Below are 17854 nucleotides of genomic sequence, written 5' to 3'. Positions count from 1 at the left end.
CCCCCTACCTCTATTACAGAGGGCCCCAGACCCCCTATCTCTATTACAGAGGGCCCCAGACTCCCTACCTCTATTACAGAGGGCCCTAGCCCCCCTACTTCCATTACAGAAAGCCCCTGACCCCCTAGTCCATTACAGACGGCCCTAGCCCCCCTAACTCTATTACAGAGGGCCCCAGACCCCCTACTTCCATTACAGAGGGCCCTGACCCCCTACTTCCATTACAGACGGCCCTAGCCCCCCTAACTCTATTACAGAGGGCCCCAGACCCCCTATCTCTATTACAGAGGGCCCCAGACCCCCTACCTCTCTTACAGAGGGCCCAGACCCCCTACTTCCATTACAGACTGCCCAAGACCCCCTTCCTCTATTACAGAGGGCCCCAGACCCCCTACCTCTCTTACAGAGGGCCCCAGACCCCCTACTTCCATTACAGACTGCCCCAGACCCCCTACCTCTATTACAGAGTGCCCCAGACCCCCTACTTCCATTACAGAGGGCCCCAGATCCCCTACCTCTATTACAGAGGGCCCCAGACCCCCTACTTCCATTACAGAGGGCCCCAGACCCCCTATCTCTATTACAGAGGGCCCCAGATCCCCCTGCCTGTACTTTAGAAGGCCCCAGATGCCAAGGTCTTCTGCCTCTATTACAGAGGACACCAATGCCACAGACCCCCTGCCTCTTTTACAGAGGTCCCCAAAGCCCCAGACCCCCGCCTCTATTACAGAGGGCACTGGAACTCCAAATTAACCACCTCCATTACAGAGGGCCCCAGAAAAATTGCCTCCATTACAGAGGGCCCCAGATCCACTGCCTGTATTACAGAGGGCCCCCGGGCCACCAAATCCTTACCTATCTGCTCCTGGTTGTATCACCCTCTTCCATCTGCCCTAGTTTTTTCACCCCCTTCCATCTTGCCTGGTGGTATCCCCTCTCTGCCCTGGTTGTATTGCCCCTTCCATCTTCCCTGGTTGTATCCCCCTATCTGCCCCTGGCTGCATATATGATGGTAGAAGGGGAAGGAAGGCTCCTGGTAATGGAACGTACATTTTCTCGGAGAGTCTCTTTGTCCTCCTTTTATGATGGCGATTCACCATAACAACCGTTATCACCAGGATCACCAGCAGGATGGCGGTCACCACAGCCACCGACACCAGAGATACAGACACGAGGTCCACTTTCCTGGGCTCATACTCTGTGGATAAAAGGAACGATGAAGATGACCCATGAGGTGAAATATGAAGAGTTATCAATAATAATCGATCAGTGATCTGTAGTACATTGTGAGTGAGAGGAGAGGCATGTGATGTGATCAAGTGATATTAACCCATTTATTCCAATTTGATGGAGGCTGTCCACAGGGGCCAAATGATGGGCATATAATGAAGTGACCTACAGAAACATTTTCACTCTACTGATTTCTGGAATCCTCACCAGGTCCTGCTCAGTGCATCACTCTACAATACACTATGAAGAACCCATCGGCAGGGAGGTGACATCATCATTTGGCTCAATTTTGGCTGCAATAGTTGGACAGAACAGGAAGTTCTTCTGGGAAAATACAACTGAACAAACTTCACGAGATGTCAGTTCAGTGTGGATTTGGGTCTGAGAGTGTGGAATTGGGTATCGGAGTGTGGATTTGGGTATTGGTGTATGGAATTAGGTCTCTGAGTGTGGAATTGGGTCTCGGAGTGTGGATTTGGGTATCAGAGTGTGGAATTGGGTCTTGGGGTGTTGAATTGGGTCTTGGAGTGTGGAATTGGGTCTCGGAGAGTGGAGCTAGGTCCTGGAGTATGGAGTTGGGTCTCGGAGTATGGAATAGGGTCTTGAAGTATGGAATAGGGTCTTGAAGTGTGGAGTTGGTCTTGGAGTGTGGAATTAGATGTTGGAGTGTGGAGTTGGGTCTCAGAGTGTGGAGTTGGGTCTTGGAGTATGGAATTGGCTCCTGGAATGTGGAGTTGGGTCTCAGAGTGTGGAGTTGGATCCTGGAGTGTGGAGTTGGGTCTCAGAGTGTGGAGTTGGATCCTGGAGTGTGGAGTTGGGTCTAAGAGTGGAAGTTGAATCCTGGAGTGTGGAGTTGCATCTTGGAGTGTGGAGTTAGGTCCTTGAAGGTAGATTTAGGGCTTGAAGTGTGTAGTTGGGTCCTAGAGTTTGGAGTTGGGTATTGGAGTGTGGAGTTAGGTCCTGGAAGGTAGATTTAGGGCTTGAAGTGTGGAGTTGGGTCCTAGAGTTTGGAGTTGGGTCTTGGAGTGTGGAGTTGGGCCCTGGAATGTGGAGTTGGGTCTCAGAGCGTGGATTTAGGGCTTGAAGTGTGGAGTTGGGTCTCGGAGTGTGCAGTTGGATCCTGAAGTGTGGAGTTGGGTCTCAGAGTGGGGAGTTGAATCATGGAGTGTGGAGTTGAGTCTTGGAGTGTGGAGTTAGGACTCGGAGTATGGAGTTGGGACTCAGAGTGTGGAGTTTGGTCTTGGTGTGTGGACCTAGGTCCTGGAGTGTGAAATTGGGTCTGAGAGTTTGGAGTTGGGTCTCAGAGTGTGGATTTAAGACTTGGAGTGTGGAGTTGGTCTCAGAGTGTGGATTTAAGGCTTGGAGTGTGGAGTGAGTATACTGACCTGTTATATTGATGGTGACACTGGCCTGTCTGCTGCCCACGTCATTGGATGCCTTGCAGCTATAGAGTCCTGCGCCCTCCACACTGAGGGGCCCCGGAAAGAGCAATCTGTCCCCATCAAATTTCACCTCCTTGGGAAGAGATCCGTTCTCCCTGGAAGAGAAAATACGAGGATAAAATACCGATTTCCGTACAATTCGGGAATATTCAGCATTGTGTGTAGCATGGGAGCTCTATCGAGTGGGAGGAGCACAATGGATGTTAGTGGGGGTGCCTGGCACAGTGTGAGTGATGATGTCATGGGAGGGAGGAGTCACCGGGACCTATCAGGAATAGAAGTCTAGAGTATAGAGTAATAGAGTTTAAGCATGCATGGGATAGGCATAAGGCTATCCTTCATATAAGATAGGGCCAGGGACTATTCATAGGATTCAGATATATTGGGCAGACTAGATGGGCCAAATGGTTCTTATCTGCCGACACATTCTATGTTTCTAAGTCCAGATATAATTTATTGATCACATGATCGGTTCCAGAGCCGACACGTTTCATGGGTTCCGCCTTCATCAGGGTCCCCGAATTTTGGAGAATAGTAGATCCAAGCACAGGAGTTAGGAATTCTAATGAAGGGGGGCCCTTCTGAACCCCACAAACCTTTTTTTTAAGGATCCTGTCTACAGAAATGATATCTGGACTTCTGTTTCCTGCATTGCTGATACTTTCACCCAAGAGCCAAGCAATGGCCCCTGCGTACCCCGAGGGCCACATTCTGAAAGCTAACGATATGGACCTCTCATTGGATCCAGGCGCCCAGTACCCCAAATATATGGAAGGTAAAATGTATCGGCTGAGTCCGTCAGATGCAATGCTACAATGTAACAAATTCAGTCCTGGGGCCGCCATGTTGGATAATGATCTGCTATAGAGTCAGAGCTGCAGATTTTCCACTGCTAATCACTCGGCAATCACTGAACACTGACTGTTGGGGGATCAGCGGTGTGCCCGAAAATAACTCCCCCCTGGCTGTTGGGGGTCAGCGGTGTGCCGGAATATAACTCCCCCCTGGCTGTTGGGGGTCAGCGGTGTGCCGGAATATAACTCCCCCTGGTTGTTGGGGGTCAGCGGTGTGCCCGAAAATAACTCCCCCCTGGTTGTTGGGGGACATGGGGGCAGGAAGTCAGTGGTGTGCCAGTATATAACTACCCCCTGACTGTTAGGGGACATGGGGGCAGGAAAACAGCGGTGTGCCGGAATTTAACTCCCCCCTGGCTGTTGGGGGACATGGGGGCAGGAAAACAGCGGTGTCCCGGAATTTAACTCCCCCCTGGCTGTTAGGGGACATGGGGGCAGGAAGTCAGCGGTGTGCCAGAATATAACTCCCCTCAATTCTTCTCTCCTCCACAGATGAAAGGGTTACTCAGACACAAGCCGCGGCTCGCAGGGAAGGTGTGATCATCCCATGACATCATCAACCGGTCCGACCGGAATCTCCAGCTGCTCCGATTCCCACACAGTGACGGGCGAGGAGCCCCGGGGGGGGCAGACATGGCGGAGGAATGAAAGCACTGACATGGGCCCCCCTCCTGTCTACTGACCATAGAAACCATCTATGGTGACCTAATGGAACCCGGGGGCCCCAGAAATGGTGCCTAACCAGGCTGACATGACCGGTCCGCACTTCGTATCGCTCTCTCCCAGGCGTGTCTCGGCGCGTTTCGTTGCTTCTCCTTTTCTGGATGAATCAGCGATTTCTCTCTCATCCCAGATGACATCTTCACTTTCATCTCCCCATTTATATCCAAGCCTGAGGCTGGCTGACGTCAGCGCAATTCGACTATCCCCCCCCCCACCACCGCCGCCTGCTGCACTGCACTCACCCCGCTGCACTGATCTCACCCCCCCGCTGCACTGCTCTCAGCACCCCCTGTCTCACAGCACTCACCCCCTGCCCGCCGCACTGCACTTACCTCCCCGCCTCACAGTACTTACCCCCCCCCCCGCTGCACTGCTCTAACATCCCCCCCGCCACACAGTACTCACCACCCACCGCGCTGCTCTCACCACCCCCCCCGCCACACTGCACTTACCTCCCCGCCTCACAGTACTTACCCCCCACCGCACTGCTCTCACCCCCCCCCCACTGCACTGCTCTCACCCCTCCACCGCATTGCTCTCACCATATGTATTCACTCCCCCACTGCCCTGCACTAACCCCCCGCCACACTGCACTCACCACCCCCCGCACTGCTGTCATCCCCCCCCCCCGCTGCACTGCTCTAACATCCCCCCCGTCACACAGTACTCACCACCCACCACGCTGCTCTCACCACCCCCCGCCACACTGCATTCACCACCCCGCCACCCTGCACTCACCACCCCGCTTCACTGCACTCACCACCCCACTGCACTCACCACCCCCCCACTGCTTTCATTCCCCCCCCACTGCACTGCTCTTACACCCCCCCACCTCACAGTACTCACTCCCACCGCGCTGCTCTCACCACCCCCTCCCCCTGCTGCACTGCTTTCACCCCTTCGCCTCACAGCACTCACCCACTCACCCCCCGCCGCACTGCTCTCATTATCATATGTATTCGTCCCCTTGCCGCACTGCTCTCACCACCCCTCATCGCACTGCTCTCATTATGTTTTCACCCCCCTGTGCCCCCCGCAGTGCATCCATCGCCCCCCCCCTGCACACAACATTCACCCCCCCCCCCCGGCCCACTGCTCTCATTATATGTATTGACCCCCCCGCCCACCGCACTGCACTCACCCCCTTCCCACCACATTACTCCCACTATTACATGGCGGCTATCAGAGCCATAACTAAAACCTTCAGGGACTCTGTTCAAGAAATCATGAAGGGCCCCCCTGACCCCCCCCACCTTCCATCCAAGCCCCGGGCATCCAGTTCTGGAAGGGCCTCCATGGATATCCTCCCAGAACTCCACCTCCCACATGCGCCCTGGGGCACATCCTGCGCTCTCTGTGACTGCTGATCACAGTAAAGGGCCAATCCCAGCGACTCTTTACCATGTGACCAGCTGATCACATTTAAACAGCAGGTTATCGGCAGTCCTTTCTGTGTCTTTGTCAGGACAGGAGAGCTGCCAATTGGGAGGAGGCTATCAGTACATTGTTTACACTGATCATCAGTGCTGCCTATCAGTGCCCATCAGTGCAGACTCATCAATGCTTATCAGTGCCGTCTATCAGTGCCCATCAGTGCAGCCTATCAGTGCAGACTCATCAATACTTATCAGTGCTGCCTATCAGTGCCCATTAGTGCCACCTATCAGTGCCAATCAGTACAGCCTATCAGTGCCCATCAGTGCAGCCTATTATGGTGCGTTTCCACTGAGCTTTCTGGTACGGTTCGGTTCGGTACGCTATTTATGCCATTTCCATTATGAATGGTACCCTAATTCCGAACCGTACCGTACCACTTTTTGGTACCCTTTCGTTGGGGTACCAAGCACATTAGACCCGTACCAACTGGGTGGAGCTACACTCTGCAGAACTTTGATTGGTTGACAGAGAATCGTCTATCACAGCTTTCCTGCTGTGACCAGCTACACCACGCCTATCATGAAAAGGGTACTATTGGCAGTGGAAACGCAATGTGTACCGTACAGAACCGTACCGTACTGAACCGAACCATACCGTACCACTCAGTGGAAACGAGGCAGTAGTGCCCATCAGTGCAGACTCATCAGTGCCTATCAGTGTTGCCTATCAGTGCCCATCAGTGCAGCCTATTAGCACCCATCAGTGCTGCCTATCAGTGCCCATCAGTGCTGCCTATCAGTGCCCATCAGTGCTGCCTATCAGTGCAGCATATTAGTGCAGCCTATCAGTGCAGCATATCACATGACCTCACCACACTGCCAGCCTTCACTGCATTGGTTCTGAGTGATCACATGACCTCACCACACTGCCAGCCTTCACTACATTGGTTCTGAGTGATCACATGACCTCACCACACTGCCAGCCTTCACTACATTGGTTCTGAGTGATCACATGACCTCACCACACTGCCAGCCTTCACTACATTGGCTCCGAGTGATCACATGACCTCTTCACACTGCCGGTGTAACGTGAGAATTACCTACCCCGTGAGAAAAACCTACCCTCGTCACTTCCGGCCAGGAACAGCTGAGTAGCGCAGCAGTGCGCATGCTCACAGCCCCGGATACCTAATGGAAGAGCTGAGGATCAGACTAGTGCGCATGCGCACTAGTCTGAAACGATCTCGGTGTCCGTTAAAAAAACCTACCGACGTGGCGGTGACATAAAATAGCTGTGCTGCACTATCAGTCATCTCCGCTCCTGTCCCGGTCACTTCCCTGATCTTGGCTAGTAAATATAAAAGCGGCTGGCGGCTCCGTGATTTATCTTTTCATACAGCCGCCGCCGCTTTTATATTTAGTAGCCGAGATCAGGGAAGTGACCGGGATAGGAGCGGAGATGACTCATAGTGCAGCACAGCTGTTTTAATGTAACTGCTCGCGTTACACACACTGCCGTGAACCGGAAGTGACGGGGTAGGTAATTCTCACGGAACACCAGCCTTCACTACATTGGTTCTGAGTGATCACATGACCTCACCACACTGCCAGCCTTCACTACATTGGTTCTGAGTGATCACATGACCTCACCACACTGCCAGCCTTTACTACATTGGTTCTGAGTGATCACATGACCTCTTCACACTGCCAGCCTTCACTACATTGGTTCTGAGTGATCACATGACCTCACCACACTGCCAGCCTTCACTACATTGGTTCTGAGTGATCACATGACCTCACCACACTGCCAGCCTTCACTACATTGGTTCTGAGTGATCACATGACCTCACCACACTGCCAGCCTTCACTACATTGGTTCTGAGTGATCACATGACCTCACCACACTGCCAGCCTTCACTGCATTGGTTCTGAGTGATCACATGACCTCTTCACACTGCCAGCCTTCACTACATTGGTTCTGAGTGATCACATGACCTCACCACACTGCCAGCCTTCACTACATTGGTTCTGAGTGATCACATGACCTCTTCACACTGCCAGCTTTCACTGCATTGGTTCTGAGTGATCACATGACCTCTTCACACTGCCAGCCTTCACTACATTGGTTCTGAGTGATCACATGACATCTTCACACTGCCAGCCCGGCCCCTGGTCCCCACAATATCAGACATGAAGACAGATGGTCACTCTTGGTAGTGTTAGTTGCACTACTGGGGTTGGGTCTTCTCACCAGACTGTCAATGGTAAGACATGGTGGTGACCGGTACCAGATGGGAGATCCGTCAATTCATATTCTCATTGTCCGGAATCATGACTATGACGGGCGGATGATTTGTAAAAATTCTGAGTTTGTCTTCACAGACTGGACCCATTTTTCATATTAAAAATGGTTGATTTGGGTATCATGGAAACCCTTACCTTGACCACTGGTAGATTGGTGGCGGGTTGCCATCACACAAGCATTGGAGGGAAGCACCATCTTTTCCCACAAACCATCCCTCGTGGCCTTGTATAGATGCCTCGGCAAGATCTGACAGAGAAAATATCAGATGTTATGGTGTCAGCTGGGATCAGAGTGCAGGAATTGGATTGCAATGAGGTAACACAGACAGTTCTCCCTTCAGGCTTGCAGTACTTACACTTCACAGAGAGAACATGGGTGATCCTCTTCTCCTCCTGGAATCCAGGGTGTGATATTACACAGCTCAGTGTCTTCCCATTCATACTGCGCACCGGCACAACATAAAACTCACTGGTCACCGACGTCGAACGTTGATGATTGAAAGTGCTAGATAAGTTTGTGCCAGTCACCTCTGTCTGCCAGGTAAGTCTTGGGGCAGGGTTTCCCTCTGCCGTACAAGAGGCCGCTTTTGTCTGGCCCACTCCTTCCACCAGCGGTGGCCCAGGGTTCAGCGTTGGCAAAGGAGGAACTGTGATAAGAAGAGGGCATGAAAAAGAATATCAGAAGATGCTCTAAGAGCCAATTACATAGTGACATTGCATGAATAAATAGAGGCTGGAGAAATGTCCACTGTATGGGATATAGGACTGTGCACACTGTAGGATATAGGGCTGTGCACACTGTAGGGTATAGGACTGTGCACACTGTAGGGTATAGGACTGTGCACACTGTAGGGTATAGGACTGTGCACACTGTAGGGTATAGGACTGTGCACACTGTAGGGTATAGGACTGTGCACACTGTAGGGTATAGGGCTGTGCACACTGTAGGGTATAGGACTGTGCACACTGTAGGGTATAGGGCTGTGCACACTGTAGGGTATAGGACTGTGCACACTGTAGGGTATAGGACTGTGCACACTGTAGGGTATAGGACTGTGCACACTGTAGGGTATAGGTCTGTGCACACTGTAGGGTATAGGACTGTGCACACTGTAGGGTATAGGGCTGTGCACACTGTAGGGTATAGGACTGTGCACACTGTAGGGTATAGGACTGTGCACACTGTAGGGTATAGGTCTGTGCACACTGTAGGGTATAGGTCTGTGCACACTGTAGGGTATAGGACTGTGCACACTGTAGGGTATAGGTCTGTGCACACTGTAGGGTATAGGTCTGTGCACACTGTAGGGTATAGGTCTGTGCACACTGTAGGGTATAGGTCTGTGCACACTGTAGGGTATAGGACTGTGCACACTGTAGTTTATAGGACTGTGCACACTGCAGGGTATAGGACTGTGCACACTGTAGGGTATAGGGCTGTGCACACTGTAGGGTATAGGACTGTGCACACTGTAGGGTATAGGGCTGTGCACACTGTAGGGTATAGGTCTGTGCACACTGTAGGGTATAGGACTGTGCACACTGTAGGGTATAGGACTGTGCACACTGCAGGGTATAGGACTGTGCACACTGTAGGGTGTAGGGTGTACATTGTAGAAGGAGGTGATGACAGTTGGGTACACTAGATACAATAGGGAAGGAGATGGTGGTGGATGGAGGTGATGACAGTTGGGTACACTAGATACAATAGGGAAGGAGATGGGTGTAGATGGAGGTGATGACAGTTGGGTACACTAGATACAATAGGAAAGGAGATGGGGTGGATGGAGGTGATGACAGTTGGGTACACTAGATATAATAGGAAAGGAGATGGGGGCGGATGGAGGAGAGGACAGTTGGGTACACTAGATACAATAGGGAAGAAGATGGATTGGATGGAGGTGATGACAGTTGGGTACACTAGATACAATAGGGAAGGAGATGGCAGTGGATGGAGGTGATGACAGTTGGGTACACTAGATACAATAGGGAAGAAGATGGATTGGATGGAGGTGATGACAGTTGGGTACACTAGATACAATAGGGAAGAAGATGGCAGTGGATGGAGGTGATGACAGTTGGGTACACTAGATACAATAGGGAAGGAGATGGCAGTGGATGGAGGTGATGACAGATGGGTACACTAGATACAATAGGGAAGGAGATGGCAGTGGATGGAGGTGATGACAGTTGGGTACACTAGATACAATAGGGAAGGAGATGGCAGGGGATGGAGATGAGGACAGTTGGGTACACTAGATACAATAGGGAAGGAGATGGGGGCGGATGGAGGTGATGACAGTTGGGTACACTAGATACAATAGGGAAGGAGATGGCAGGGGATGGAGATGAGGACAGTTGGGTACACTAGATACAATAGGGAAGGAGATGGCAGGGGATGGAGGTGATGACAGTTGGGTACACTAGATACAATAGGGAAGGAGATGGCAGGGGATGGAGATGAGGACAGTTGGGTACACTAGATGCAATAGATAAGGAGATGGGGTGGATGGAGGTGATGACAGTTGGGTACACTAGATACAATAGGGAAGAAGATGGCAGTGGATGGAGGTGATGACAGTTGGGTACACTAGATACAATAGGGAAGGAGATGGCAGGGGATGGAGATGAGGACAGTTGGGTACACTAGATACAATAGGGAAGGAGATGGGGGTGGATGGAGGTGATGACAGTTGGGTACACTAGATACAATAGGAAAGGAGATGGGGGTAGATGGAGGGGATGACAGTTGGGTACACTAGATACAATAGGGAAGGAGATGGCAGTGGATGGAGGTGATGACAGTTGGGTACACTAGATGCAATAGATAAGGAGATGGGGTGGATGGAGGTGATGACGATTGGGTACACTAGATACAATAGGGAAGGAGATGGAAGTGGATGGAGGTGATGACAGTTGGGTACACTAGATACAATAGGGAAGGAGATGGGGGTGGATGGAGGTGATGACAGTTGGGTACACTAGATGCAATAGGAAAGGAGATGGCAGTGGATGGAGGTGATGACAGTTGGGTACACTAGATACAATAGGGAAGGAGATGGGGTGGATGGAGGTGATGACGATTGGGTACACTAGATACAATAGGGAAGGAGATGGCAGTGGATGGAGGTGATGACAGTTGGGTACACTAGATACAATAGGGAAGGAGATGGCAGTGGATGGAGGTGATGACAGTTGGGTACACTGGATACAATAGGGAAGGAGATGGGGGTGGATGGAGGTGATGACAGTTGGGTACACTAGATACAATAGGGAAGGAGATGGCAGTGGATGGAGGTGATGACAGTTGGGTACACTAGATGCAATAGATAAGGAGATGGCAGTGGATGGAGGTGATGACAGTTGGGTACAATAGATACAATAGGAAAGGAGATGGGGGTAGATGGAGGTGATGACAGTTGGGTACACTAGATACAATAGATAAGGAGATGGCAGTGGATGGAGGTGATGACAGTTGGGTACACTAGATACAATAGGGAAGGAGATGGTGGTGGATGGAGGTGATGACAGTTGGGTACACTAGATGCAATAGATAAGAAGATGGGGGTGGATGGAGGTGATGATGGTTGGGTACACTACATACAATAGGGAAGAAGATGGGGGTAGATGGAGGTGATGACAGTTGGGTACACTAGATACAAAAGGAAAGGAGATGGAGGTGATGACAGTTGGGTACACTAGATACAATAGGAAAGGAGATGGGGGTAGATGGAGGGGATGACAGTTGGGTACTCTGGATACAATAGGGAAGGAGATGGGGTGGATGGAGGTGATGACAGTTGGGTACACTAGATACAATAGGAAAGGAGATGGGGGTGGATGGAGGTGATGACAGTTGGGTACACTGGATACAATAGGGAAGGAGATGGCAGTGGATGGAGGTGATGACAGTTGGGTACACTAGATACAATAGGAAAGGAGATGGCGGTAGATGGAGGTGATGACAGTTGGGTACACTAGATACAATAGGGAAGGAGATGGCAGTGGATGGAGGTGATGACAGTTGGGTACACTAGATACAATAGGAAAGGAGATGGTGGTGGATGGAGGTGATGACAGTTGGGTACACTAGATGCAATAAGGAAGGAGATGGCAGTAGATGGAGGTGATGACAGTTGGGCACACTGAATACAATAGGGAAGGAGATGGGGGTAGATGGAGGTGATGACAGTTGGGTACACTAGATACAATAGATAAGGAGATGGCAGTGGATGGAGGTGAGGACAGTTGGGTACACTAGATACAATAGGGAAGGAGATGGCAGTGGATGGAGGTGATGACAGTTGGGTACACTAGATACAATAGGGAAGGAGATGGGGGTAGATGGAGGTGATGACAGTTGGGTACACTGGATACAATAGGGAAGGAGATGGGGGTAGATGGAGGGGATGACAGTTGGGTACACTAGATACAATAGGAAAGGAGATGGCGGTAGATGGAGGTGATGACAGTTGGGTACACTGGATACAATAGGGAAGGAGATGGGGGTAGATGGAGGTGAAGACAGTTGGGTACACTAGATGCAATAGATAATCAGATGGCACTGGATGGAGGTGATGATGGTTGGGTACACTAGATACAATAGGGAAGGAGATGGGGGTGGATGGAGGTGAAGACAGTTGGGTACACTAGATGCAATAGATAATCAGATGGCAGTGGATGGAGGTGATGACAGTTGGGTACACTAGATACAATAGGGAAGGAGATGGGGGTAGATGGAGGTGATGACAGTTGGGTACACTAGATACAATAGGGAAGGAGATGGTGGTGGATGAAGGTGATGACAGTTGGGTACACTAGATGCAATAGATAATCAGATGGCACTGGATGGAGGTGATGATGGTTGGGTACACTAGATACAATAGGGAAGGAGATGGGGGTAGATGGAGGTGATGACAGTTGGGTACACTAGATACAATAGGGAAGGAGATGGGGGTAGATGGAGGTGATGACAGTTGGGTACACTAGATACAATAGGAAAGGAGATGGGGGTAGATGGAGGTGATGACAGTTGGGTACACTAGATACAATAGGGAAGGAGATGGTGGTGGATGAAGGTGATGACAGTTGGGTACACTAGATGCAATAGATAATCAGATGGCACTGGATGGAGGTGATGATGGTTGGGTACACTAGATACAATAGGGAAGGAGATGGGGGTAGATGGAGGTGATGACAGTTGGGTACACTAGATACAATAGGGAAGGAGATGGGGGTAGATGGAGGTGATGACAGTTGGGTACACTAGATACAATAGGAAAGGAGATGGTGGTGGATGGAGGTGATGACAGTTGAGTACACTAGATACAATAGGAAAGGAGATGGCGGTAGATGGAGGTGATGACAGTTGGGTACACTGAATACAATTGGGAAGGAGATGGCAGTGGATGGAGGTGATGACAGTTGGGTACACTAGATACAATAGGAAAGGAGATGGCGGTAGATGGAGGTGATGACAGTTGGGTACACTAGATACAATAGGAAAGGAGATGGGGGTAGATGGAGGTGATGAGAGTTGGGTACACTAGATACAATAGGAAAGGAGATGGCAGTGGATGGAGGTGATGACAGTTGGGTACACTGGATACAATAGGGAAGGAGATGGGGGTAGATGGAGGTGAAGACAGTTGGGTACACTAGATGCAATAGATAATCAGATGGCACTGGATGGAGGTGATGATGGTTGGGTACACTAGATACAATAGGGAAGGAGATGGGGGTAGATGGAGGTGATGACAGTTGGGTACACTAGATACAATAGGGAAGGAGATGGTGGTGGATGGAGGTGATGACAGTTGGGTACACTAGATGCAATAGATAATCAGATGGCACTGGATGGAGGTGATGATGGTTGGGTACACTAGATACAATAGGAAAGGAGATGGGGGTAGATGGAGGTGATGACAGTTGGGTACACTAGATACAATAGGGAAGGAGATGGCAGTGGATGGAGGTGATGACAGTTGGGTACACTAGATACAATAGGAAAGGAGATGGCAGTGGATGGAGGTGATGACAGTTGGGTACACTAGATACAATAGGAAAGGAGATGGCAGGGGATGGAGGTGATGAGAGTTGGGTACACTGGATACAATAGGGAAGGAGATGGTGGTGGATGGAGGTGATGACAGTTGGGTACACTAGATGCAATAGATAATCAGATGGCACTGGATGGAGGTGATGATGGTTGGGTACACTAGATACAATAGGGAAGGAGATGGGGGTAGATGGAGGTGATGACAGTTGGGTACACTAGATGCAATAGATAATCAGATGGCACTGGATGGAGGTGATGATGGTTGGGTACACTAGATACAATAGGGAAGGAGATGGGGGTAGATGGAGGTGAGGACAGTTGGGTACACTGGATACAATAGGGAAGGAGATGGTGGTGGATGGAGGTGATGACAGTTGGGTACACTAGATGCAATAGATAATCAGATGGCACTGGATGGAGGTGATGATGGTTGGGTACACTAGATACAATAGGGAAGGAGATGGGGGTGGATGGAGGTGATGACAGTTGGGTACACTAGATACAATAGGGAAGGAGATGGGGGTAGATGGAGGTGATGACAGTTGGGTACACTAGATACAATAGGGAAGGAGATGGCAGTGGATGGAGGTGATGACAGTTGGGTACACTAGATACAATAGGGAAGGAGATGGGGGTAGATGGAGGTGAAGACAGTTGGGTACACTAGATACAATAGGGAAGGAGATGGGGGTGGATGGAGGTGATGACAGTTGGGTACACTAGATACAATAGGGAAGGAGATGGGGGTAGATGGAGGTGAAGACAGTTGGGTACACTAGATACAATAGGGAAGAAGATGGGGGTAGATGGAGGGGATGACAGTTGGGTACTCTGGATACAATAGGGAAGGAGATGGGGTGGATGGAGGTGATGACAGTTGGGTACACTAGATACAAAAGGAAAGGAGATGGAGGTGATGACAGTTGGGTACACTAGATACAATAGGAAAGGAGATGGGGGTAGATGGAGGGGATGACAGTTGGGTACTCTGGATACAATAGGGAAGGAGATGGGGTGGATGGAGGTGATGACAGTTGGGTACACTAGATACAAAAGGAAAGGAGATGGAGGTGATGACAGTTGGGTACACTAGATACAATAGGAAAGGAGATGGGGGTGGATGGAGGTGATGACAGTTGGGTACACTGGATACAATAGGGAATGAGATGGCAGTGGATGGAGGTGATGACAGTTCGGTACACTAGATACAATAGGAAAGGAGATGGTGGTGGATGGAGGTGATGACAGTTGGGTACACTAGATACAATAGGAAAGGAGATGGCAGTGGATGGAGGTGAGGACAGTTGGGTACACTAGATACAATAGGAAAGGAGATGGCAGGGGATGGAGGTGATGAGAGTTGGGTACACTGGATACAATAGGGAAGGAGATGGTGGTGGATGGAGGTGATGACAGTTGGGTACACTAGATACAATAGGGAAGGAGATGGCAGTGGATGGAGGTGATGACAGTTGGGTACACTAGATACAATAGGGAAGGAGATGGTGGTGGATGAAGGTGATGACAGTTGGGTACACTAGATGCAATAGATAATCAGATGGCACTGGATGGAGGTGATGATGGTTGGGTACACTAGATACAATAGGGAAGGAGATGGTGGTGGATGGAGGTGATGACAGTTGGGTACACTAGATACAATAGGGAAGGAGATGGTGGTGGATGGAGGTGATGACAGTTGGGTACACTAGATGCAATAGATAATCAGATGGCACTGGATGGAGGTGATGACAGTTGGGTACACTAGATACAATAGGGAAGGAGATGGGGGTGGATGGAGGTGATGACAGTTGGGTACACTAGATACAATAGGGAAGGAGATGGGGGTAGATGGAGGTGATGACAGTTGGGTACACTAGATGCAATAGATAATCAGATGGCACTGGATGGAGGTGATGATGGTTGGGTACACTAGATACAATAGGGAAGGAGATGGTGGTGGATGGAGGTGATGACAGTTGGGTACACTAGATACAATAGGGAAGGAGATGGTGGTGGATGAAGGTGATGACAGTTGGGTACACTAGATGCAATAGATAATCAGATGGCACTGGATGGAGGTGATGATGGTTGGGTACACTAGATACAATAGGGAAGGAGATGGTGGTGGATGGAGGTGATGACAGTTGGGTACACTAGATACAATAGGGAAGGAGATGGTGGTGGATGGAGGTGATGACAGTTGGGTACACTAGATGCAATAGATAATCAGATGGCACTGGATGGAGGTGATGACAGTTGGGTACACTAGATACAATAGGGAAGGAGATGGGGGTGGATGGAGGTGATGACAGTTGGGTACACTAGATACAATAGGGAAGGAGATGGGGGTAGATGGAGGTGATGACAGTTGGGTACACTAGATACAATAGGGAAGGAGACGGCAGTGGATGGAGGTGATGACAGTTGGGTACACTAGATACAATAGGGAAGGAGATGGGGGTAGATGGAGGTGAAGACAGTTGGGTACACTAGATACAATAGGGAAGGAGATGGGGGTGGATGGAGGTGATGACAGTTGGGTACACTAGATACAATAGGAAAGGAGATGGCAGTGGATGGAGGTGATGACAGTTGGGTACACTAGATACAATAGGAAAGGAGATGGCAGGGGATGGAGGTGATGAGAGTTGGGTACACTGGATACAATAGGGAAGGAGATGGTGGTGGATGGAGGTGATGACAGTTGGGTACACTAGATGCAATAGATAATCAGATGGCACTGGATGGAGGTGATGATGGTTGGGTACACTAGATACAATAGGGAAGGAGATGGGGGTGGATGGAGGTGATGACAGTTGGGTACACTAGATACAATAGGGAAGGAGATGGGGGTAGATGGAGGTGATGACAGTTGGGTACACTAGATACAATAGGGAAGGAGACGGCAGTGGATGGAGATGATGACAGTTGGGTACACTAGATACAATAGGGAAGGAGATGGGGGTAGATGGAGGTGAAGACAGTTGGGTACACTAGATACAATAGGGAAGGAGATGGGGGTGGATGGAGGTGATGACAGTTGGGTACACTAGATACAATAGGGAAGGAGATGGGGGTAGATGGAGGTGAAGACAGTTGGGTACACTAGATACAATAGGGAAGGAGATGGGGGTGGATGGAGGTGATGACAGTTGGGTACACTAGATACAATAGGGAAGGAGATGGGGGTAGATGGAGGGGATGACAGTTGGGTACTCTGGATACAATAGGGAAGGAGATGGGGTGGATGGAGGTGATGACAGTTGGGTACACTAGATACAAAAGGAAAGGAGATGGAGGTGATGACAGTTGGGTACACTAGATACAATAGGAAAGGAGATGGGGGTAGATGGAGGGGATGACAGTTGGGTACTCTGGATACAATAGGGAAGGAGATGGGGTGGATGGAGGTGATGACAGTTGGGTACACTAGATACAAAAGGAAAGGAGATGGAGGTGATGACAGTTGGGTACACTAGATACAATAGGAAAGGAGATGGGGGTGGATGGAGGTGATGACAGTTGGGTACACTGGATACAATAGGGAATGAGATGGCAGTGGATGGAGGTGATGACAGTTCGGTACACTAGATACAATAGGAAAGGAGATGGTGGTGGATGGAGGTGATGACAGTTGGGTACACTAGATACAATAGGAAAGGAGATGGCAGTGGATGGAGGTGATGACAGTTGGGTACACTAGATACAATAGATAAGGAGATGGCAGTGGATGGAGGTGAGGACAGTTGGGTACACTAGATACAATAGGAAAGGAGATGGCAGGGGATGGAGGTGATGAGAGTTGGGTACACTGGATACAATAGGGAAGGAGATGGTGGTGGATGGAGGTGATGACAGTTGGGTACA

The 17854-nt window shown here is 50.2% G+C and overlaps 1 protein-coding gene across 1 annotated transcript in view; it reads right to left on the bottom strand.

Moving 5' to 3' along the window:
• The window catches only part of NECTIN4 (nectin cell adhesion molecule 4), a 122570-nt gene that overhangs the window by 6341 nt on the left and 98375 nt on the right, over positions 1 to 17854 (bottom strand). Inside the window, exons 3-6 of the mRNA XM_082242503.1 lie at positions 8286 to 8576; positions 8065 to 8176; positions 2616 to 2767; positions 1051 to 1198 (exon numbers count right to left, since the gene is read on the bottom strand). Coding sequence (XP_082098629.1) covers positions 1051 to 1198; positions 2616 to 2767; positions 8065 to 8176; positions 8286 to 8576 — 703 coding nt within the window. The remainder of the gene's footprint in view (positions 1 to 1050; positions 1199 to 2615; positions 2768 to 8064; positions 8177 to 8285; positions 8577 to 17854) is intronic.

Source organism: Pelophylax lessonae (genome assembly GCF_965119305.1).
Source record: "Pelophylax lessonae genome assembly, chromosome: 13".
Classification (NCBI taxonomy): domain Eukaryota; kingdom Metazoa; phylum Chordata; class Amphibia; order Anura; family Ranidae; genus Pelophylax; species Pelophylax lessonae.
Note: the sequence above shows the minus strand (reverse complement) of the source record. Positions and strands in the feature narration are given on the sequence as shown.